The 25,253-nt window shown below is 49.0% G+C and overlaps 1 protein-coding gene across 4 annotated transcripts in view; it reads right to left on the bottom strand.

Moving 5' to 3' along the window:
* Nucleotides 1–25,253, bottom strand: part of LOC135216795 (uncharacterized) — a 219,590-nt gene that overhangs the window by 101,034 nt on the left and 93,303 nt on the right. For all 4 annotated transcript variants that reach the window (XM_064252280.1, XM_064252282.1, XM_064252283.1 and 1 more), the window contains exon 4: nt 8,580–9,114. In XM_064252280.1, the coding sequence (XP_064108350.1) occupies nt 8,580–9,114 (535 nt within the window). The remainder of the gene's footprint in view (nt 1–8,579; nt 9,115–25,253) is intronic.

Here is a 25,253-nt window from a genome sequence, read left to right as displayed (position 1 = left end):
AGAGAGAGAGGGTTGTCCTTATTTAAGAGTGAAGTGGATAGATTATTGTACTTCTTTAAAATACTATCACATATGAATTTTGAATATAGTTATATTACTATTATTATTATTATGCAAAAATATTAATAAACATACACATGTACCATAGAAATTCTCTCATCTCAGTAAAAGAGAGAGAGAGAGAGAGAGAGTTTACATTATCGTAAGATATGGCAGCACAGTTGTTGGACCCCAGCCAACTCGGCTTGCTACTGGAATTCTGAGAGAGAGATGTGGAGTAATGAGCATTTTCTTTCATTCTTCTTACGTAATTCTTTTTATTTATAAACTAAAATCTTGCTAATTCACTTTAGTATTTTCTTTAATGAATTTATATTCATACATCACTTTAAGAGAGAGAGAGAGAGAGAGAGAGAGATGAGAGGAGAGAGAGAGAGAGAGAGAGAGAGAGAGAGAGATTATCGTAGTATTTGTAAAATACTTTCACATATGATTTTTGTAATTACAGTTATTATTATTATTATTTGAAAATATTAATAAACATATTACGCATATATGTACCATAAAAATCTCTCATCTCAGTAAAAGAGAGAGAGAGAGAGAGAGGGGGGGTGGAAATTTCATGCCCACGTGATGGCAGCCACAAATCAGCTCCTTCCCCCTCCGGTCACTTAACTTGATACGTATATCTGAGTTTTAGTACCTTGAGTTAGAGAAAGAATCTGACTGGGATTTCCTTCGTTCTTCCATAATTTTTTTAATTTATAAGCTAAAATCTTACTATTTCACTATGGTATTTTCTTTAATGAATTGATATTATTGCTGTATAAATTAATATTAATATTTGAAAATAATAAATCATTTATTTATCATACAAAAAAACATACATCTTTGTAGTAGAGAGAGAGAGAATTATTATTTATATTATGTGATATCATTTTTAAATCTTGATTAAACTTAACTAATACAGTATTAATCAAAATGTTAATATTTGAAAATTAGTAAATCAATATCATAAAAATGTATTTAGTCATGAAAATAAACATCAAAATACACTAATTAGTGATTATTTTCGTCGGAAAATTCCGCGAATGGGCGAGTCCGTCCGCGAATAATTTCTAGATAGATTCCAAAGAAAAATCCGTGAATGTGTGAGTCCGCGAATCCGGAGAACGCGAATACGGGGGGAACACTGTAGTAGTATTTAATTTGACCCAAATTACCCACAAAATACCTCCAAATACCCACACAAAAATGACATAAAATGGCTCACCCACAAAGTACCGATATAAAACTTACCTACCTACAGATTGCGGGCAAAATCCCACAAAGTGACAACACTTGTGCACTTCTGTCGTTGCCAAAATCTCAGTGTTGTAATAGAGAGATGACAGAAAGCACTAGATTAATACACAAAATATTGTCGAGAAAAATCACAAATAATCTTGCTACTCGCGAAAGGCATGTGCTTGTGTGCATCCCTTTAAATGGGATACGTATGTTGTCTTTTTAAACCTAACTGGTGGGGCTACAGGCCACAGATGGTTCAAATATACCTTCAAGGCTAAAGTTTGATGGTTACAGAATGTAATTTAGCATTTATCTTAATTTTGATATCTATTCACAGGGTGTTACCATTAACAATGACTGGGAACTATCCCTGAAGGGAAAAGGAATTAAAAGATGAGTGAACAGAAATGAAAAGATTGAAATAAAAATATATAAAAATGCACATATTAGGATTCTCAAAAATTCAAAATAACAGCTAGGAACAATCTAGCAATAGTTACTATCTTCACACACATGAAATATCACAAATTCTTGGTAATTTGTATTTTTCCTAGCGATACTTACCTCGAACCATGGAATTAAACTCCCTCCCTTCCAGCCCCGCTGAAGCTTAGGGGAGACACCTCGGAGTGGAGTAAGAAGGACTGACTATAGGTCATTAGGATGGCTTGGTCTTCGACCCCTGGGGCATAGGCCTGACCTGGGTGCGGCATATAACCAGAATTTTCTGGTCGGACCCGGATCGACATCCAGGAATCTCCTATGGAATGGTTCGAGGTAAGTATCGCTAGGAAAAATACAAATTACCAAGAATTTGTGATTTGTTCCGATGCGAGATACTTCCCTCAAACCATTCCATAGGAGACTTACTCTTTAGGAGGAGGGCGAAGGTTAGGGGAGGGAACGGCCCCCAAAGGTGATAGGTCAGAGGAGGGGCGACTGCTCCCCTTAGAACTCAACCCAGCCCCGTTATCGGGGGTGGTTGGTTCGGAGGGGTGCAAGGCAAGCCTGGTGCGGGTATAACCAAACCTTGACATGTAAAACTATGGTTTGTACTGAGAACCATACGCACTCCTGCGTATCTTACCTGAGTATCCTCGATTCCTTGCTCCAACCAAAGGCCCAGGGATAACAAGGATAAGGATTAGGGGGGATTTGAGGAAAAGCCACATACACTCACATACACTCAATACACACCGGCCCGTTCACTCCAAGAAGATTGGAGAGGGGACCTAGACCTGTTGCTGGCCTGCCACCACGGGGCCAATCTCAAAGGCATCAAGCGACCTTCTCGTGCAGTCTTTTAGATAGTGGGCTGTGAATGTCGACTGCCTATTCCAGACTCCTGCCCTCAGGACCTGGTCCACTGCCATGTTCTTTGAGAATGAAAGGGACACCCCAATTCCCCTGATGTCAAGGGGCCTGGCTCCCTCTGGAATGGGAAAGGCCCCCCTTCTCGTAGGCTATCCAGATGGTTTCTCTCAGCCAAAAGGAGATGGTGTTTTTCGAGGCTGCCTTCTTCACCCTTCCCGTAGTGACGAAGAGGTTCTTTACCTCCGGCCTGAATCGGGCTGTTCTTTCCATGTACTTCCGAACTGCCCTCACCGGACAAAGGAGGAGATCCTTAGGCTGGTCTGATTTCGGGAGGGCAGGGATGGAAAACTCCACGAACCTGAGATCCGAGCTCGAGGGGTTCTGATTCTTAGCCACGAAGGAGGGGACAAACCTGAATGAGAGTTCCTTCCATCCCCTCGTGTGGGTCACTACATACGAGAGGCCGTGGAGCTTCCCCACCCTCTTCGTGGAGGCCAGGGCTAGCAGAAACACTGTCTTGAGGGTCAGCTCCCTATCCAGGATGTCCTTGAGCGGCTCGAACGGGGGCTTCCTCAGGGAATCTAAAACTATTGCAACATCCCAGCGGGGAACCCAAGCCAGCGCTGGGAAGGACACTTCTGCTCAAAGCTCCTTATGAGCAAGGACAGAGGCTTCGAGTTCCCCAGATCCAGCCCTTTCAGGGAGAAGACCTGGCTCAATGCGGACCTGGCTCCTTTGACTGCCGGAATTGACAGGCCCTTGTCCAACCTCAGGTAGGTCAAGAATTCTGCGATGTCTGGGATCTTCACTCGGAGAGGCTCCAGGTTCCGCTTTCTACACCAGGCCCCAAAAACCTTCCACTTTGCCTGATAGATGTTAGAGGAGGATTCCCTCAAGTAACTGGACATGTGAGAAGCCACCCTCCCAGAAAACCCTCTCCTATTTAACAGCCGCTCGATAGTCTCCAGCCGTGAAGGGAGAGGGCTGGAATGTTCCTGTGGAACCTCTCGAAGTGGGGCTGTCTTAACAGGTCTGGCCTGGGGGGCAGCTCCCAAGGGGGAAGAGAGGCCAACTCTAGAAGGTCCGGGAACCACTCCCTGTCCGGCAACCAAGGCGCCACCAACGTCAGGGCCGCCCCTTTCGCCTTCCTCAGATGGTTGAGGACCTGCCTGAGGACTCCGAAGGGAGGGAACGCGTACATGTCCAGGCCATCCCACAGGTGCTGGAACGCATCCTCCCAAAACGCGGCTGGGTCCGGCACCGGGGAGCAGTACACCGGCAGTTTGGTGTTTAGCCTTGTAGCAAACAGGTCCAGGGATGGGGAGCCCCACTTCCCTATTAGTTCCCTCGCTACTTCAGGGTGTAGGGACCATTCGGATCCCACCACCTGACCCCGTCTGCTGAGGCCGTCGGCGATTACGTTTTTCTTGCCGGGAATGAATCTTGCCGTCAAGGAGGTCCCGAGGGCTTCGGTTTGGCTCAAGATCTCCTCCATCAATCCGCAGAGATCCCTTGATCTCAGGCCTCCTTGCTTCTTGCACATCAGACACACCGAGTGTCCTCCCACTGCTGCCTCCTTGAATGCTTCCAGGGCATGCTTTACTGCCAAGAGCTCCAGTTTGTTTATGTGGAAGGTGCTCTGCTCCTGCGACCATATCCCCCGCACCGAGAGGGAATTCAGGTGGGCCCCGCAGCCTGCCTTCGATGCGTCCATAAACAGGAGCATCTCTGGGGGCACTGACCCGAGGGGCACACCCCGACAAGAGTTTGCAGGATTCAGCCACCAACCGAGGGCCTTCCTTGCTGCCAGTGAGATGGAAACCGGCTTTTGAGGTGTTTCCTCCTTCTGGGACCACCCTACTTTCAGGTCCCATTGTAGTGGCCTTAATCTCAGCCTTCCCTGGGGGACTAGTTTTTCAAGGGAGACTAGGTGGCCTAAAAGCCTTTGCTACTCCTTTGCCGGTCTCGGGGGGTGGCTTAGGAAGTTGCAGGCAATTTTTCGGAGGTTTGCCAGCCTGTCCTCCGAGGGAAAAGCTCGCCCCACTTCCGTATCCAATTCCATCCCCAGGTACACCATCCTGGTGGAGGGAGCTAGAAGGGACTTCTCCCAGTTCACCATGATTCCCAGGGTTTTGCAGAAGGCCAGGAGGGCGTCTCTCTGTTCTACCAAGCGCTCCTTTGAGGAGGAAAGGAGTAGCCAGTCGTCTAGGTACCTGAGAAGGCGTATACCCCTCTTGTGGGCCCAAGACGACACCAGGGAGAACACCCTCGTGAACACTTGCGGGGCCGTTGCCAGTCCGAAGCAGAGTGACTTGAACTGGAAGGTCCGGTCCTCCCAACTTATGCGAAGGTATTTTCTGGAGGACGGGTGTACCGGGATCTGGAAGTAGGCGTCTTTGAGATCCAGGGACATCATGAAATCCCCTTCCCTCACGGAAGCCAGCACCGAGCGTGGTGTTTCCATCTTGAAGGGCGTCTTTAGGATGAATGAGTTGAGGACCGAAAGGTCTATGACCGGTCGCCACCCCCCCCGACGACTTCTCCACCAGGAAAAGTCGACTGAAGAACCCGGGGGAGCGATCTACCACCTGCTGGAGGGCTCCCTTCTCCAGCAGTGCCTGAACTTCTAGCCTTAGGGCCTCCCTGTGAACAGGGTTCCGGGGCTGAGAGGCCAGATTGGCCGGCTACCCTGTCAAGGGAGGCTTCTGGTCTAGAAAGGGGATTCGGTAACCGTCCCTGAGGACCTGGACTGTCCAGGGCTCGGCTCCGAGATCCTCCCAGTTCTGCCAACAGCTCGGGAGGCAACCCCCCACTGGTGCCGAAAGACACGGTAGGGGGCCTCGACTCCTACTTTCTCCTAGGGAAGCGGTTGTTACGACCCCTCCTGGAAGAAGTAGGGTGTCTGGACCTGAAGGGTGCCTGGGAAGGAGGGAGGGTCCTGGGGGAGGGCTGAGTTCCCTGGTCTCTCCAGTTCCGCAGGGGTGATTCCGTGGGGGGAGCCGAGAGGATCCTATTCTGAGGCTTCGGCCTCTCACTAGGTCTTTTCGGCACCGACTGACGTAGGGGAGGGGCCCTATAAACGATTGGGCCTTGGCTGGCCTTCCTCCCCCGTTCCACAGACTCCTCCACTAGCTTCTCCGGAAAGAGAGCAGCTCCTTCCACTGGGGCGTTTCGAAGGGTCCTTAGCTCCCTCTCTGGAATGCTCCTAGGGAGTTTGGCCAGCACAGAATCCTTCCTCCTCAAGATCCAGTTCGCCCAGGACGAGACCAGTTGGGTCGTGAGGAAGCCCAGGGACTTACCCCCCGACAAAATTACTTCTTTGAATTGGGCAAGAGAGGCCTCGTCCCTCAAGTCGTGGAGGGTGGGGAACCTGGCTACCGCCCCGGACCACAGATCTAACCAAGAAGCCACATGAATCGAGGTCCACGCTATGACTTCCATAGCCATAGCCTCCTGGTGAGAGAAGGAGACTAGTCCCGACGTGAGCCCCTCTTCCGAGAGTCCGGGAGCTAGGGCTGCCAAGTTACCCTCCACGGATTTGGGGAGGAGAGGGGCACCTCCCGGGCCATATAGCCTCCTCTGACTCGGCTTAGACGCTGGGAGCAGCCTAGCCGAGTAGTGCCAACGTAAGGAGTTACTGGAGCCTGCAATGAGTTTCTCCACCACCGTCAGGGCCTTCTCCGTATTGTTGGACCTAGGGAGGCTGAGAGAGGGCTTGGGTTCCTCTGGGTCCCTGAACAGAAAGTCCACCGCCATGGATCTGTTGTCCTCTACCGTCGGGGCTGGCTCCTCTAGCCGGTTCATGGACCTGATCAGAGAGAGGACTCTCCTAAAAGTAGAACCTTCATCCACTGGACCCAATTCCTCCAGGGCATTCTGGAGTACCTCCTGGATAAGGGTCTCTTCCTCAGCGTCCCGCGACGGAGGAGAGGCCCCAGACCCTAGCTGGAGGGAAGCTGGAGAAGCTCCCCGGAGAGGGGCTCCTAAACCCGGTTGCACACCGGTCTCCTGCAAGGGGAATGCCCCGAACGCCTGGCCCACCCTGAGGAGGGACTCATACCTGAGTGGTGGAGGGGCTCTGAACCCCCTAAGGAGGTATCGGCTCTAGGCTCCATCCGCGAAGGCGACAATCGTATGGGAACACGGAAGAAGGGAGCCCGCTCGGTCATGGAGGCCAACCCTATGGCTGACGAGACCAAGGCAGGATCCACAGGGACCGAGGGACGAGTAGGGAGGGAGACGGATGGGAACCCCCCATGAGAGACCTTCCTGGGGGCCACTGGGGTGGGGGCCACCCTCGGAGAAGGAGAACGTCGCCGCCCCTGGGGGGAGTTGTCCCGACGCCTGTCACTCCCTCTACTCCCTCTACGATCCCGGCTACGATGATGAGAGCGGGAAGAGCCGCTCGAGGACGAGGAGTAACTACGTCTCCTGCGTCTCCCATGACGGCGTCTCTTCTTGGAGGAGCGTTTCCTCCTACGGGAGGATCGCTCCCTTGAGTAGGAACTTGAAGAACTCCTCTCCCCTGACGAATCCCGACGTCTCTTGCTTCTCCTCCGGCGACTCCCGTCGCGGGGGGAACGTGAGGAGCGTTTCGGCCGCTTCGGGGACACCCCTTTCACAGCGGGACTGCCCCTGAAGGCCGCTCCCAGGGCCGTCCCTGGCTCCTCCTGTCCCCTAGACGGGAAGCCCCAGGACGGGAAGGCATCGTCCTTCACTGGGGATCTGCCCGGAGTACGAGGGGGAAAGACATCCCCAATGGCAGAAGGGAAAAGGGTCGGAGCCGGGTGGTTGGGTGGTGGATCCGTGACCGGGTAAACCGGCCCGGCCCGGCTCCGGCCGCGGGGGCGAGCTCCGCTCGAGAGCGGGAGGAGCCTGGCAGCGAGGCGAGCTGTAGCGGGGAGAGCCGTAGAGGGGAGGGGCGAAGCGGGGAGAGACGAAGCGGGAAGCTCCGCAGAGGGGAGGGACGGGTCCCCCCCCTGCACCGATGCTAAGAGAGAGGACCAGGACGGGGAGCCCTGTAGCTGCAACCGCGACCAGCAGTCCCTCAGCACCGCGGAAGCCTCCGGTACCACCTGTTGGGGAAACGACTCATTGGGACCCCCCCTGGGGGGAGACCCGGCAACGGACTCACCTAGGCCCCCTCGCTGGGAGGGGGCAGGAGAAAGAACCTGTAGAAAGGCGGGAGACTTCCTCTCCGACGATACCGAAGGAGAAGGGGTGCCGCCGTCTCTGCTGCTGCTCTCACTCCTCGATCCCCGCGAAATCTTCGATAACGAAGCTTTAGACTTCTTTTTCTTCTTAGTGGAAGCCAAATCCCACTGATACGATGGCCAAGCAATGCACTCCACGCACGTGTTGGCTTTAGAGCAAGCGCCCCCCCTACACGAATTACACAAAGTGTGTGGATCAATCAGAAGGGGCGAGAGAAAAGCTCCACAAGCCCGTCCTTCAGGACCAGGGCAACGACGTTGCGGCTCCGAAGCCGACATTGCACAAAAACACGACACACGCACACAAAGCACACGCACGGACAAAGGATAAGGGCCGGACACCGGACGAGCAGGGGCGTATGCACGCACCTGCGACCAGAGAAGGACTGACTATAGGTCATTAGGATGGCTTGGTCTTCGACCCCTGGGGCATAGGCCTGACCTGGGTGCGGCATATAACCAGAATTTTCTGGTCGGACCCGGATCGACACCCGGGAATCTCCTATGGAATGGTTCGAGGGAAGTATCTCGCATCGGAACAAATTAAGGTGATTGTAGTTAGTACCAACCAACTGGCCATGAAGTTTCATGTGTGAGCAGTTTCTCTGAGCAAATTTGCTTCTCCTGTCCACAAAACATAAAAATAACTGCCTGGAGACATTCAGACTGTGAATGAGAGCTCTATATGATTAATGGGTTTGGAATGAACAAAACATTTTCAAAATCAGTTTTATAAATAAAATAAAAAACAATTCTACTTACCAATTAATTTTAATCTTAATTTTTTTAATTTGCTTCTCTTCTGATACAGGGCTCTCCTGCTTTAAAGATGGTTCCTTGGTTATTTCATTTCCTTCTTTATTAACAAAAACTCTTATATATGAATTCACGTCTGTAATTGCATTAACAATGGCCTGTTCTCCGGGTGTAGTAGCTTCATCAAGATTTTGTTCTACACTTTTTTCAGAAAAATTAGTGGTACCACATGTCTTTTGAGTTGCATCCAATGATGAAACAGTAGTTTGAGAAAGTTCTCCTACACAAACTGAACTTACTGTAGAATCTGATACTGACTGAGCTGGCATGCACTCATCTGAATTCTCACATTTTACGACATTGCTTTTCTCTGATTCAGCAACAGTACTGGAACTTTGCAGGGAAGACATTTCTTGTGTTAAACCCTCAGTACATTTTTCACTACTGATAACACTCTTCTGAACATCTAGAAAGGATGTTGGTCTTCCTGTAGCCTCTTCTGGTGACGGACCACCTGTAGCTGATGAAGTACCACCAGTAACTGAAATGTAATAATGATGCTGAAAATTAGTAATAGAATAAGAGGGAAATGGTAATAATAATAGAGCATTTACTGAAATTAAAAAAGGACACAAAATACACAGATACATCTACAGTATAACAAAATGATATTGTTATGATACAATAAAGTTTTATACATACTTACCTGGCAGATATATACATAGCTATTGACTCCATCGCGCTGACAGAATTTCGAATTTCGCGCACACGCTACAGGTAGGTCAGGTGATCCACCGCGCTGCCGCTGGGTGGCAGGAATAGGAACCATTCCCGTTTTCCATCAGATTTTTTCTACACCATCTGTCTCCTGAGGGGAGGCTGGGTGGGTAATTTAATTGTATATATCTGCTAGGTAAGTATGTATAAAACTTTATTGTATCATAACAATATCATTTTTATACATTAAACTTACCTGTCAGATATATACATAGCTGATTCACACCATTGGAGGAGGGTAAAGACAGCTAATAACTGATTTAACAGAAATCACAACAATCGTTGTAGGTAATAATAACATAAAACCTTGGTTCCTACCTGTTTAGACTGAAGACTTCATGGTTAATGCCCAGGAGTCTGCTTAGTCTCAAGAGCCTCAGCGAGATATTGATCTATTGCTAAGAGTTCTTGTAGGTCTGCCAAAGGGGTCTTATCCACTTACTTGGCCGATCCTATAAGGGCTATGTCAAAGGGTTTCAATCCACTTATATGACAAGAACCTTTTTTCTAAGGAGCACAATCCCGATCCTGATCACCTTAACCTAACCAAATGTTGTTTCTAAGATTGCAAGAAGTCATCCCCGGACTCCTTGCAAACAACCAAAAAACTCAATCACAATATTTTACACCTAATTCTTTATGAAAAATAAACAAAAATAAACAAATATAATTTCAATTTGTACTACCTCGCTTGTAAGACCTTTTCACATTCTCATACTGCCAAAAGCACCAAAGGCCGCCTGTGCGACACCAAGCACTCCTGTCAGCAGAAAATCCTGATACTGTCTTAAAAGGAGAGGTCCATGTACGAATTTAGACAATGTCTTTAATACTACTCCGTTTAAAAGGCACATTTCTAGTTCCTTACTAGCAAGGGCTACGGCCGCCTGTGCGACACCAAGCACTTTTACCAGTAGTAACACAAAAACCCGCCTCAAATAGTGGAGATCTCCGTAATCAAAGACACCGTTTTTATCCAAGCCTATCCTGTAAGATAAACTCACAGTTCCTTACCTAAACAAGGCCATGGCCGCCTGTGCAACAACTAGCCGTCAGGTAAGAAAGTTAAGAGCCCATCCCACCAGTATGGTATGGAAATATTAGACTTTTAATAAAAGTTTAAGGATCGGTATGTGTCCTCAGTCCCCAGCACTTGTTATCCGCAGACACAAAAGGACCTAGAGAGAAGCACTTGTCATAGGTAATTTTAACATCCCTAAGATAGTGGGATGCAAATACCGAGTTGCATCTCCAATAGGTCGCATTAATAATGTCCTTCATGGACATATTCTTTTGGAAAGATAATGATGTTGCCACTGCTCTTACCTCATGAGCCTTAACTCGTAATATTTTAAAGGAATCTTCTGCCCAATCGCTATGAGCTTCCATAATCACACTTCTAATAAAATACGCTAGCGCATTCTTGGACATTGGTCTTTTCGTGTCCCGAACTGCGCACCATAGACTTTGTTTACATGCCTTCAACTCTTCTTTCTTTTTAAGATAGAACCTAAGAGCTCTAACTGGGCATAAAGTTCTTTCAATTTCGTCTCCCACTAAGTTTGAAAGACTTTTCACCTCAAAACTCCTTGGCCATGGTTTCGAAGGGTTCTCATTTTTTGCCAAAAACAGAGTTTGAAAAGAACAGATGGCTGCGTCTTTCTTAAAACCCACCCGAGAATCTAGGGCATGGATTTCACTTATTCTCTTAGCCGTCGCTAAGGCTATGAGAAAAACACACTTTCTCGTCCAATCTCTGAACGAGGCACGGTCGGGAGGTTCAAATTTTTCCGATGTAAGGAATTTGAGCACAACATCCAGATTCCAACTTGGCGGAGTAGAGGATATAGATTTTGACGTCTCGAACGATCTTATGAGATCGTGCAAATCTCTATCCTCTGCCAAGTTTAAGCCTCTATTTCTAAATACTGCTGAGAGCATACTTCGGTATCCCTTTATTGTAGATACGGACAGATTGGATTCCTCTCTCAGGAATAACAGAAAATCTGCTATATTGGTCACAGAGGTATCGGAGGAGGACAGCTTATTCTTCCTACACCATCTTCTAAACACATCCCACTTCGATTGGTAGACCCGGATAGTTGACGATCTCCGGGCTCTAGCAATTGCTTTCGAAGCCTTGCTTGAAAAGCCTCTCGCTCTGACCAATCTTTCGATAGTCGAAAGGCAGTCAGAGCGAGAGCGGGGAGGTTTTGATGGAACCTCTCGAAGTGGGGTTGTCTGAGAAGATCTATCCTGTTTGGAAGAGATCTTGGGTAGTCTACTGTCCATTCCTGTACCTCTGTGAACCAATCTTGGGATGGCCAAAATGGGGCGATGAGAGTTAATCTCGTCCCTGTTGATGCTACGAACTTCTTCATCACTACTCCTAGCAACTTGAATGGAGGGAAAGCGTAAGCGTCGAGTCCCGACCACTCCAGTAGCATGGCATCCACCGCTATCGCTCTCGGGTCTTCTACTAAGGAGCAGAAGTTCTCTATCCTCTTTGACAGGAACGTCGCAAACAAATCTATCTGCGGCCTTCCCCACAGGTTCCACAGTCTTTGGCAGACTTGCTCGTGCAGAGTCCACTCCGTGGGGAGAACTTGGTTTGTCCTGCTGAGCCTGTCTGCTCTGACATTCCTTTCCCCTTTTACAAATCTGGTCAGGAGGGTGATATTCCTCTCCTCCGTCCATGACAACAGATCCTTCGTTATCTCGAATAGGGAAAACGAGTGCGTCCCCCCTTGTTTTTTTATATAAGCCAACGCCGTGGTGTTGTCTGCGTTGACTTGAATCACTTGATTTCTTACTTCTGACTTGAAGAATTTCAATGCCAGAAACACTGCATATAGTTCTTTGGCATTTATATGCCAATCCTTTTGTTCTTTCTTCCATTTGCCAGAGACTTCTCTTGCCCCTAGAGTCGCTCCCCATCCCGTCTCTGAAGCGTCTGAGAACAAGATTTGGTTTGGGTTCCGAACCTCTAGGGACACTCCCTCGTTCTCTTTGAGTGGGAGCAGCCACCACTTTAGGTGTTTCTTCACCTCTATTGTTACCGGAAAAGTGTCCGACAGATGGCCCTTCTTCCAAGTCCAAGATCTCTTTAGGAAGAATTGTAGAGGCCTTAGATGAAGTCTTCCTAGGGATACAAATTGTTCCAGGGAAGAAAGAGTCCCTAGAAGGCTCAGCCACTCCCTGGCTGAACTCCTGTCTTTCTTTAGGAAGGATGTTACTTTCTGAATCCCTCGAAGAATCCTTTCTTGGGACGGAAAAACCCGAAAATCCCGAGAATTCATCTGAATCCCCAAATAGACTAAGTCCTGACTGGGGATCATCTGCGATTTCTCGAGATTCACGAGAAGTCCTAATTCCTCTGTCAATTCTAATGTTTTCTTCAGATCCTCCAAACATTGTTCCTGGGATTTTGCTCTTATCAGCCAATCGTCTAGGTACAGAGAGACGCTTATGCCTTCCAGGTGTAGCCATCTGGCTACGTTCCGCATCAGGTACGTAAATACCTGTGGAGCCGTGGAGAGGCCGAAGCACAAGGCCCTGAACTGGTAGACCTTCCCTTGTATCACAAACCTGAGATACTTCTTTGATGACGGGTGAATAGGAACGTGGAAATATGCATCCTGCAGGTCTAGAGAGACCATCCAGTCTCCTCTTCGCAGGGCTGAAAGTACCGAGGCAGAAGTCTCCATCAAGAACTTTTTCTTTTCCAAATAGTTGTTCAGAATGCTCACGTCCAAGACTGGCCTCCATCCTCTGGATGCCTTTGGAACTAAAAACAGGCGGTTGTAAAACCCCGGAGAGGAAGGATCCTGAACCTCTTCTATTGCCTCTTTGTCCTTCATTCCTATCACCATCTGAAGAAGTGTCTCCCTCAGAACAGGGTCCTTGTACTTCGCCGACAGTTCCTTTGGGGAATTCGACAAAGGTGGTCTGTCCTGAAAAGGTATAATGTAACCTTTCCCCAAGACTGCTAGCGTCCAAGGATCGGCTTTCCTTATCGCCCAAGCCCCTACGAAGTTTAGGAGTCTGGCCCCTACAGATGTTTGGAGGACTTCGCTGCTACTTTGATTTCTTGAAAGACCGAAAGGAGGACCTTCCTCGCTTTTCTGCTGCCTTCCTTTTCGTTGGAGGACGAGAGGTGGAACCTCTCCGAAAGGGCACTACCGGAGTACGAGTAGTCTTCCTCGCCACTGGTATTGTTGGTCTCGTTTTCTTAGAGGATTGTACTAAAAGATCTTGGGTTGCCTTTTCAGCAAGAGACTTAGAAATCTCCTTCACCAATTGCGAAGGGAACAGGTGATCCGAGAGAGGAGCGTATAAAAGGGCTGACCTTTGTGAAGGAGATACCGCTTTGGTTAGAAATGAACCAAATAATGATCTCTTCTTCACTACTCCTGCTCCAAATAGAGATGACAATTCTCCCGAACCATCCTGAACCGCCTTATCCATACAGGATAAGATGCAATGTAACACCTCAGGCTCTAAAACATCTGGCTCATTTGCCTTCTTGGCCAGCACTCCAAGGGACCAATCCAAGAAGTTAAAAACTTCTAGTACATGGAACAGTCCCTTGAGGTGCTGATCCAATTCTGACATGCTCCAATATGCTTTAGCTGTATTTAAAGCATGTCTCCTCGATGCTTCAACCAAGCTTGAAAAATCTGCCTCTGCGGAAGATGGAAGCATAAGTCCCATCGCTTCCTCTGTCCTGTACCATATTCCTCTCCTACCCCGAGCTTACATGGAGGAGTGCAAAAAACTGTCTTTTGAGCTTCCTTCTTCACCTTCATCCAATTATTTAAAGATTGAATAGCCTTCTTCATTGATATGGCTAGTTTCATTTTTAAATACGAAGAAGATTTAGGAATCTTCGTACTCGAGAACAGAGATCTCGGGGAAGGAGGAGCTGCAGGGCTTAGAGAGTCTCCAAATTCTTGCAGGAGAAGAGAGGCTAACACCTTGTAATTAGATACCCCCTCATTGTTCGGGGTTTCTTCCTCCGACACTTCGTCCAACTCCATCATAGAAGGAGAGCGAGCTTTTTTATGAGCGTCTTTGCCCGTAGATTTATTCCCTTTAGGAGACATACTCCTAGAAGGAGAGAGACTGACTGACCTAGAAGCTCTCCCTTTCCTTTCCACTAAAACATCCTGAGACATCGAGGTCGAAACCGTAACCTTCGATGTACCAGGTTGCTTCCTTGAATTAGGGCTTCTATTTGTAGGAGACTCGCTATCCGAAGACATTACATGAGTATATAAAGATCTTCTGTTACTCCTTGTAACTTCTCGCTCTTCCAGCTCTTCACGTTCACCTGGCGCCTTGCGCCTGGCTGGCGCTTCGCGCCTAGCTGGCTCCTCTCGCGAGGCTGGCGCCTCGCGCTCGACTAGCGCTTCGCGCCTGGTTGGCGCTTCGCGGCAGTCTGGCGTCTCGCGTCTGGCTGGCGCTTCGCGCCTGTATGTCACTTCGCAGCAGCCTGGCGTTTCGCTCCTGGCTGGCGCTTCTCGCCTGGTTGGCGCTTCTCGGCAGTCTGGCGCTTCGCGCCTAGCTGGCACTTCTCGTCTGGTTGGCGCTTCGCGCCAGGTTGTCTTTCCATGCTTGATAGAATCCTCGTGCGTGGCTGGCGCCTCGCGTCTGGTTAGCGTCTCGAGCTTGGCCGTCGTTCCAGTCGTTTCCTTAGAGAAACTCTTCTTATGATGTAAATGTTGTTCTGAAGAGTAGTCTTTATCTGCATCCTCATCCGATATCAGATAGCGCCTGGTTAGCGCTTCGCGCCTAGCTGGCGCCTCGCGCCTGGCTGGCTCTGCGCGCCTGGCTGGCGCTTCGCGCCTCACTGGTAGATCTTTGCGGCTGACTGGCACTCCGCGCCTGGCTGGCGCCTCGCGCCCCAAACGCGCGGGTCTGTGAAAAATAGACCCTTCATCCGAAGAAGAAGAATCTTTTCTGGGAGGTTGATATTGAGGATTTTTTGACTTCTTCACAGGAAGATTAACATCCTTTCTTCTTGGAGGATCTCTCGAAAGAACCCCGACTAGAGAAGCAATAGACTCTTGCATATCTTTCAATATTTTAGTCGTTTCTTCTCTTTGGTCTAAAGGAGAAGAAGGAGAGCAATCTTTCTCCATTCTCCACGACTTAGCGGGAGAAGCCAAAACCTTTGATTTCTTGATCTCCGTCGGGGAATCCTCCGAAAAACGTTCCGGACTCGAGTTTATTCCCGATTCTTCCCAGATCCTCTTCAATGGACGAGAACGATCCGCTGATCTCCATCCTCTTTTAGGTGAGGAATTCTCCGAAGACGAAAAACATTCACGTAGAACGCTTTTTCTAATGCGTTCTCTGGCAGTCTGTGACGTTACAGATTCTGCCGAAGAGACGTCTGACTGGTGGGGATCCTCCATAACCTCCGTAAGGCTTTTGACATTCCTTCTCCTCTGGGCTTGGGAGCTTGAAAGAGGTCTAGGCCTGGGAGCGTTGTGAAGCCAATCAGACGCCTCCTCCACTTCACTGGGGAAATTCACATCACTTTCCACAGCACTACTTTGCTTACCTTCTATGGCAGGCACTTTACGCTCCATTTTCATAAGCGCAGCTATAAGACTTGCGATCTCTGAAGCAGAGTCCGTAGGATCTGCATTCGGAGAAGGTCCTGAAATATTACAAGGAGCGTTCATAAAGTTAGAGGGTACAATATTACTCACCAAACCACTTGAAGATAGAGAGCTAGGCTTGGTTTTGGAAGATGAGTTCCTTAACCGGTCTTTCTCTAATTTCTTTAAATAAGAAGTTAGAGACTTCCACCCTTCAGCACTCAAACTCTCACATTCATGACAAGTGTTATCCATCGAGCATTCATACTTCCTGCATATTTTACATACAGTGTGAGGATCAACCGAAGCTTTCGGCATTCTCACCTTGCACCCTTCATTCACACACATTCTCACCACACTTCCAGAATCAGACATCATGATGAAAATTCCAAGCCAAAATCCAAATAACGATCCACAAATAGCGTATGCCAGTACAATGATCCAAATACGTCACCAAAGGGTCCAAAAACGACGATCAATTGTATCCAAAAACGAAATCCAGCCGGAGATACCAACAACGATGTTGCCAGTATGGCCGACAGAAAAAATCTGATGGAAAACGGGAATGGTTCCTATTCCTGCCACCCAGCGGCAGCGCGGTGGATCACCTGACCTACCTGTAGCATGTACGCGAAATTCGAAATTCTGTCGGCGCGACGGAGTCAATAGCTATGTATATATCTGACAGGTAAGTTGAATGTATAAAAACAAATATTACATGCAGTTCCTGGTTATCCGTGGCCTTGGTTGTCAGCGATCCAGTTTTATGGGGCTTGTCTAGAGCTGTTGCCAAATATCAGCGATTATTTGCCCTGAAATGCACCGATTTCTGTTTATCAGCCCCAATAATAGAGTACTGACGCAGAAATGCCATTAACTGGTTATTGTCAAGTTGTTAGAATGTAACCACCCCCAAATAACTGGGGACTGCCTGTACTATATATTTGTAGAAAAAGTTGAAATTTTAAACACAAAAACAGAGGACTGAAAAAGCTAATCCTCTATTTCATTGCTGCTCAGCGAGAAAGTCGGAGTTTGCAATGAAAGTGAGGAATCTTTCAGGAATAAAAACACATGGATTGTACTGCCTGAAGAACCGGTTCTTGTGGGTTGGATCAGGGAGGAAGTTTCTATATAGTTTGGAAGCAGAGCTAGTAGGGCGGGGAACAGGCGAAGTCTTCCGTTATTCATTTACAATTCGGGATGAACAAAGAATAATTGAACATAAACTCAAATTGTCTGAAGAATATCATTCTGCGTCATAGCAGCGGCCGATGGGGCAGGTGCGATGAAGCAGAAGACTAGGCTACAGACTTCTGTTATACAAAGATGATAACGGGTCTAATGAGATATATCTCTGAAAATTCTCGCAACAGCAAATGCGGTGCAAGAGAGATGGGCATACACAAATAGTAATACCCCAAACTTACGCATGGTTAGGTTCAAGACCTCCTCGCGGAAGGGGAAGTTTCACTTAAGTTTGGCACGGTCTCTAAGATTGCTAATACGTAAATGCTTACTTCTAGGGTTTAAACACTAAATAGGACCCTAATCATGCTCCCTACGTATTAGGCTAATTTTTAAATGAAATTAGAGTTACTGTAATTCAATTTAAAAGTTAGTTCATTACATTACCCATGCTAAAGAAATAACTGGTTGGCATAAAAAGTTACAGTAACTACTACGTACATATGTATCCACTTTTGTACGTATACTAACATTACCCTAAGTCATGGGATGTCATTTTCTTTTTCCGTCAGAGTAAAAGTTTTCTTGCGTCACTAGGTAAACTTCACAAGTCAGCCATAACGAAGTCACACAATTCAATAAAATAAAGAAGACATGTATGTACATAAGTAATGTTTGCAGAGGGTGAAGTTAAAATTCAATCAATTTAAAATCATGAACTAGTGTGAGAGCTAACTATGAGAGAGAGAGAGAGAGAGAGAGAGAGAGAGAGAGAGAGAAATACGTACATCATGGGAGGTAAAACTCTCGAGGGGTATCATCTTTAAAAGGTGAAAGTGGGATCACACCTTCTGAAAGTACATCAACTGTATGTGCTGTAATTACGTAACATAGTACATACAGATTGTACCAGCACTTTTCTCCGAAGTCAAGAAAGTAATTTTCACAAAACAACAACTTTAACATGTTTTACTAGTTGATCATGGAGTTCTTATATAATAAGTGACAAACACTGAATTATTTACTGCCTTTGTATTATTTTCAAAAAAATAAATGGCATACACAAAATATCTGTACTGATTTTACCCTTAAAAGAATGAAAACTTGTACTAATTGTAGTATACTAGTACATACTTCAGAAATTAAACAGAGTTTCTGAAGGGATATCATCTTTGAAAATTGCAGTAACTCTGTGAGTGGGTATTGCATCTTATAAAAGTATGCATATGCACTAACTGTACATGCTGTAATTACCTTTGTATCATATTTATGCATGTAAAAAAAATAAAAATAATACATTTTCAATAAATATTTTATACAAAAAATTTAAAACTTCAAAATTTACATAATAAACTAAACATAAACACTTTTTCAGGGTTTTGCAGTGTTTCTGGAGGATTAGCAAATGTTCATGCTATTGTGAAGAACTCGTGTATGGTAACTAGTTAGGTTCCAATGAAAAGTTTATGCTATTCTGAATTCGCTCAAATCAAATCACATAAGTTCGGGGTATTGATGTATGCAAGAATTCCAGCCAACCAAAGGCCTAAGTCTGTGATTGCCAGGCAGAGATTCGAATTGGTAGTCAATCCTCGACAGAGAAGAAACAATACAAAACCGAAAAGAATCTCGGAAATCATGCAGTACTGAGGCAGAACCATACACTGCTCGCTCAGCTTGTTATCATCCTGAGTTGCCTGGTAGAGCATTCCATGAAAGAATGCGTTTGGCTAGAACCAATCGAGGCTCCCAAAACGCAAAAACCCATAGGGGACTGCGAATTTAAATCCGTCCAGAGGACAGAAAAAGCCATGGAGACATAATCTCAAGATTTGACATAAGATCATTCCTCAACCACGTGGACGTACCTCTGGTAGGACATTAAGGTCCCTCCAGGAACATATTCCCCCGCCGCTGAATCCTACGGAGAGCACTCTGCAGGATCCCTCCTATTCACCTCGCCTCTCCCGGCGTAGCCATAGGAAGTAGAGGGAATAGGGGAGGAAGACTGGATGCTCTCGCTCGCCTTGCTAGTGGAACTAGCAGGAGAAGCGAGTCATTAGCGTCTGGAGAAAACGCTTTCCCGAGGAAGGTTACGAAACTCTCATACGGCAGGTGAAACATTTGCCGCCGCCGAGGGACCTCCTCATGCAATCCTTGAGGTAATGGGTCGTAAAGGTGGACTGTCTCTTCCACACCCTTGCCCATAGGATCTGGCCGATGGCCAGATTCTTAGAGAGACAAGGAGGTGCCTATACCCCTGATGTCATGGGGCTTCGCGCCTTGCGGGGGGATCCATACCACTACCTCACAGGCCCTCCTGATGGTCCCCTCAACCAGCAGGAGATGGTGTTCTTCGCAACGTCCTCTTCTCACGCCCGGTAGAGACGAAGAGGTTCTGAATACCGGGGCGGAGTCCTTCCGTTCTGCTGAGATATTTCCTTGCCGCCCTGAACTGAGCAGAGGAGTAGGTCCTTGAAATCCTCAGACTTCGGAAGGGCTGGAATGGAGAACTCCACGAACTGCTCGTCTACCACCGACAGGTTCTGGGTCTTGGCTACAAAGGATGGCACAAATTTGAAGGTTAGTTCTCTCAAACCCCTTGAGTGGGACACCTGGTAGGAGAGGCCATGAAGCTCCCCCACCCTCTTGGAAGATGCTAAAGCCAAGAGGAAGACCGTCTTGAGGGTGAGCTCTCGGTCTGTGATATCCTTAAGCAGCTCGAAGGGGGGCTTTTTTAGAGCAGCCAGGACCCTGGCCCCATCCCAGAGAGGTACTGACAGGGACCTGGGGGGCAGGTCTATTCAAATCCCTTAATAAGTAGGGAGGTGTCCTTGGAATTCCCCATACCCCTCTTTGATAAAATACCTGGCTCAAGGCCGCCCTGACCCCTTCGATAGCCGCAATGGAGAGCCCCTTGTCCTCCCTCAGATGGACTAAGAATTCCGCGAAATGGGGAATCTTGGTTTGTAAGAGGTCCAAGTTCTGTTCCTTGCACCAGGCCCCGAAGAGCTTCCACTTCGCTTGGTAACCTGCTTTGGAGGTCCGAAGTCGACTGAGGACCTGCCTGAGATCTTCGAAAGGGGAAATGCATTGAGGTCTAGGTCCAAGCACCGCTGCCGGGTCCAAGACAGGGGAGCAGAACACCAGAGCTTACGGTTCAGGGTCATTGCAAACAAGTCCATGGTGGGGGAGCCCCACCTCGCGATCAACTCTCCCGTTACTGCAGGGTGTTGGGACCATTCAACCCCTAGGACCTGGCCTTGCCTACTGAGTCCGTCGGCAATCACATTCCTTTTTCCCGGAATCTCCCTTGCTGACAGGGAGATTCCGGCGTTCTCCACCCGCTCTAGAATGGTGTCCGCCAAGAAGCCCAGGGGTCGCGACCTCAGACCCCTGCTTTTTGACTTGAGCAACAACAGTGGCGTTGTTGCACATGACTGCCACTTGCTTGTTCCTCAGGCTAGTTTCGAAGACTTGGAGCTCTTTGGGGATGGCCAGGAGCCCCAAGCTGTTGATATGGAACTTGCGCTCCCATTCGGGCCACCCCCCCCCCCCCTCATTTCTGTCCGTAGGTGGGCTCCCAGCCCTCCCTACATGTATCCTTGAATAAGAGCATCTCCGGAAGGACATCCACCAGCGGAATCCCCCGCCGACGGTTTGTGTCATCTAGCCACCAGCAAAGGGACTCTGCCATCAGCTGAGAGGGAACTATTAGATCCCATAGGTTCTTTCCACCCGAGGCCCACCTGTCCTTCAAGTTCCACTGGAAGGGCCTCATCGGAATCTCAGATCTCAAGCTCCATGGGGATTCTAGCCCTCCCCATGAATCTTCCAGCTCCTGTACTACCTTCTCAAAGGAGATCCTTTGAGGTGGAAAGGAGTAGCCCAAACGTCAAGGTACCACAGGAGACGCATGCCCTTCTTGAGGGCCCAGGCGGACACAAGGGGAGAATATCCTTCAGAAATACCTGCGGCGCAGTGGACAGGCCAAAACAGAGGGTCCTGAACTGGACGTCGATCCCTTCCACCTTACACAGAGGTATTTCCTGCTGGAGGGGTGTACTGGGATCTGGAAGTATGCGTCCTGAGGTCCAGGGCCACCAGCACAAGAGCAAAGGGGTCTGGGGGCTGAATGCCCTGCTGTCCGGCTCCCCCGTTTAGGGAGGTTTATGTCTGGAAGGAGATCTGGTAACCGTCCCTGAGGACCTGGACAGTCCAGGGATTGGCCCTGAGATCCTCCCCATCCTGCCAATGATTGGAGAGGCAACCTCGCCCAAACCCAAGGCATCAAGTTGGGTGGGAGACCTCACCTTCTACTTCCTCCTAGGGAAGCGGCTTCCTTTACCTCTGGGGGGGGGGGGGGGGGGGGGGTGGGGGGGGGGGGGGGGGGGGGGGGGGGGGGGACGGACCTGGCTCTAAAAGAGGAGGCGGAGGCTTTAGCGGTCCTGGAATAGGGCTGCGATTCCTGATGGTCCCAGCCTCCTGACGATGATTCTGACATACCTACCCAAGGGGGCCCTCTCCCCCCAGTCAGGGTCCTTGTCTCGGCTTCTGTGACTCGATACTTCATCTTGGCACCGGTTGCCTACCCAAGGATGACGCCCTGTAAAACGACAGAGTCCTGGTCTGCCTTCCTCCACCGTTCTACCAGGTGATCCGGGAAAAGGGATTCGCACAACACTGGAACGTTCCAGAGGGACTTCGCCTCCCTGTCTGGGAAGTTCCTTGAGAGGTGAGCAAAGACCAGGTCTCTCCGCCTCAGGACCCAGTACGTCCATTGGGTCAGCAGTTGGGTGGTCAGGAATAACTCATCATCACCGCCCTCCAAGACCAAGCAGGTTCCACCACGGGGAATGGGGTGTACTCCGGACCTGCTGGACACCTCACTCCGGAGGCTACCAGCGGAAGCAGGAGCCTCACTGGAAGCGGAGTCGCAGGCCGTACCAGTGGAGCCATCATATGAGACCCACTGGCAGGCAGAGCATGCAGGGGGAAGGCCAATGGGCAGTGGCGCCACCCTCTCACGGGACTGTCATGGAGCCATGAGTATGGGTGACTGCAAAGCAGACAGTCCGACCAGGGGAGTGGAGCGGTCCTGACAGGGAGAGTGACAGGGGAAGCAGAGCGGCCATCCGACAGGGAGAGCAGAGCAGACCGTCCAACAGGGAGAGCGGAGCGGGCAGTCCGACAGGGAGAGCAGAGCAAGCCGTCCGACAGGGAGAATGGAGCGGGCCATCCGACAGGGAGAGAGAAGCGGGCCATCCGACAGGGAGAGAGAAGCGGGGCCATCCGACAGGGATAGCACAGATGGCGGTCTGACAGGGGGAGCTGAGCGAACAGTCTGACAGACAGAGCGGAGCAGCCGTCCAACAGGGAGAGCGCAGCAGCTGTCCAACAGGGAGAGTCAAGCGGGCCGTCCGGCAGGTAGAGTGGAGCGGGCCGTCCAACAGGGAGAGCGGCACGGGCCATCCGACAGGGAGAGTGGAGCGGCTGTCTGACAGGGAGAGCGGATCAGGCCGTCCGACAGGGAGAGCAGAGCAGGCCGTCCAACAAGTAGAGCGGATCGGGCCATCTGACAGGGAGAGTAGAGCAGGCCGTCCGACAGGTAGAGTGGAGCGGGCCGTCCGACAGGGAGAGCGTACCGGGCCGACAAAGGTAGAGCGGAGCAGGCCGTCTGACAGGTAGAGCGGAGCGGCCATCCGACAGGGAGGGCGGAGAGGGCCATCCAACAGGGAGAGTGGAGCAGGCCGTCCGACAGGGAGAGCGGAGCGGCTGTTATAGAGAGGTAGAGGGTAACGTGCTGCCCGACTGGGAGAGCGTAACGTGCTGCCCAACCGAGTGAGCAGAGCGGGCCGTCCGATCGCGGGAGCAGAGCATACCGTCATCGACTGCGAGCCCCGTCACGTTGGCTACAGCACCTATCCCAACCTCTTTTTTTTCTATGCCTTGTACCCCCTCCTATGGGGAACTTCATCTGAGGGAACCACGTCTGCCTGGGGAGGGGGTCGACTGCGAGAGCATCATTTGGGGGGGGGGGGGGTGCGGTGCAATCCCCAAGACATACCCCCTCACTCCGCCTAAGCACTTCTATGGGGATATCTAAACGGAGTGTGAGGGATGCCGGTCCAGGACCAGATCTGTCCCACTGAGGGACGCGTCAGCTCCTTCTGCCTCTGAGGAGCGCCAATCCCTCCAGGGACGCGACCCAGGGGCTCCGTTAACTCGTAGAAAAACTCTGATGGAGGCCTTGGCTGGACAAGCGGAGTGCTCCTCTCAGGAGCAGGACACACTGTAGCGGGACACTCCGCATCGGGAAGCAGGAACTTGGCGGCGCTCAGTGCCGTTACCAGCGCATCCAACGACGGGGCACCCCACAGACCAACACACGTCCATTCCTCCTGAAGAAAGGCGGTATGGCAATGAAAAGGACTCCTCGGCCCAGCAACAGACTCTACCTAGGTCCCCTTGCTGGGAGGGGAGGGGGGAAAAAATTCCGACGCTCTGCTGGGGAGTCCTGAAGCGAAACTGGAGAAATGGGCAGGTAACGGACGACAAGCTGAGGTGTGTGAACACTACAGCGACCAGGAAAGGACTGCATACCTGGCTGGGGGTCGGGAGGGGATAGTAACTAGTTTTTTCTGGTCGGTACCAGATTGACATCCAGGATTCTCCAAAGAAAGTAGTTCTGGGTAAGCATACGGCGTTGGAACAAATGATTAACAGCTAGTCAGCAAGAGCTCTCAAAAATATGTCTTCATCGGAAGACGGCCAAAAGCGAAGTGGAGTGTTTACATCCGGGCAGGTGGGCCTACCCGCCTACCAGACGGTAGTTACTGCCTAACCACCTTCTTCAAGAATTTAACAGCCGTAATTCTGGCTTCGTTGAAAGTAATTTTTTGTGTAAAGGACTGAGGATTTGTATATCGTGTAGGAACAAACTAGTACTCTCTTGCTTCAACAGCTAGTAGAGCTGTCTTTAGTTCAAAACAAGAGCTTTGAGACCAATGCCCCACAGCAGACAAGAAGAGGAAAACTTGGTTCAAGCATAAAACTGTCCCTTATGAAAGAATACAGCACAGCTCATGCCACTCCATCCGAATGCTCTTTCCTATGCAGCCTAATGCTTTCATCGTTGTTGTAGATAACATAATTCAAAAATATATAAAACAAGAACAATAACATACAGGATAAAATTAGCCAGAAATCATCAAAATAATTACTAATGCCAATTCAAACAATCTGCAAAAGGACACCGCATGAAGAATTCTGACAAGAATGCAAACATTCCAACGCCACCTTGTGGGATACAGGTGATTACATAGACAGTCCTAGCGGGTTAGCCAAGCTTTAATTTTTCTTTTTTTTTTTGTAAATGCCGATCGCACCTAATGGCACAAAGATATAAGATAACTTTAATAGTAGGTAAAATTAATTTAGCTAAGATTAATTCTAAATAATAAGTGATTAACACTGTTTATAACCAACAATAAGAAACAGGTTTGATGGCAGAAGCAGAGTTTGTACAGTATATGTATACTTTAAAACTGGTCAGCCTGGAGATCAAACATTTTGGAAAAACCCCAGTTCATACTCAAACTTCACCACTGAAGAAATAAGAAATGCCATGTACTAAACTGACCCCAACAACTCAGCAAGTCTGCCAGCCTGTTCCTTAGAGGCTGATAGCTCAACGGTGTGGTAAACCATTCACTCGTGCATATGCTATTTCTGCAATGCAAAGTGATAGCAGAGCCTTCCTCTTTGCTTGGCCAGATTTCACAATGAGTGGCATTACAACAGCACTACCGTAGACAAGGTACATCCTATGGCCAGAAACTACCAGCCTTCCTGAATAATATCATGAAGTTCAAGGGGAGTTGACAGTGGTGCCTCAGCATCAATGAAGAAAGAGTAAGAGAGAACAGGATTCCTCCCCTATGAGATAACAGGTGGCCAAGGACAACCTACCAAAGCTGATCTGACAGTTCCTGCCAGGACTGGAATCAGCACTAATACCTCCCTGAGTCTGCAGTGCTTGCACACATACCCAGTTAGTACTTGTCTCCTAATCGGGCATGAGATCCAACTTCTATCCTTTTGCTCT

Source organism: Macrobrachium nipponense, chromosome 6 (genome assembly GCF_015104395.2).
Source record: "Macrobrachium nipponense isolate FS-2020 chromosome 6, ASM1510439v2, whole genome shotgun sequence".
NCBI lineage: Eukaryota > Metazoa > Arthropoda > Malacostraca > Decapoda > Palaemonidae > Macrobrachium > Macrobrachium nipponense.
Note: the sequence above shows the minus strand (reverse complement) of the source record. Positions and strands in the feature narration are given on the sequence as shown.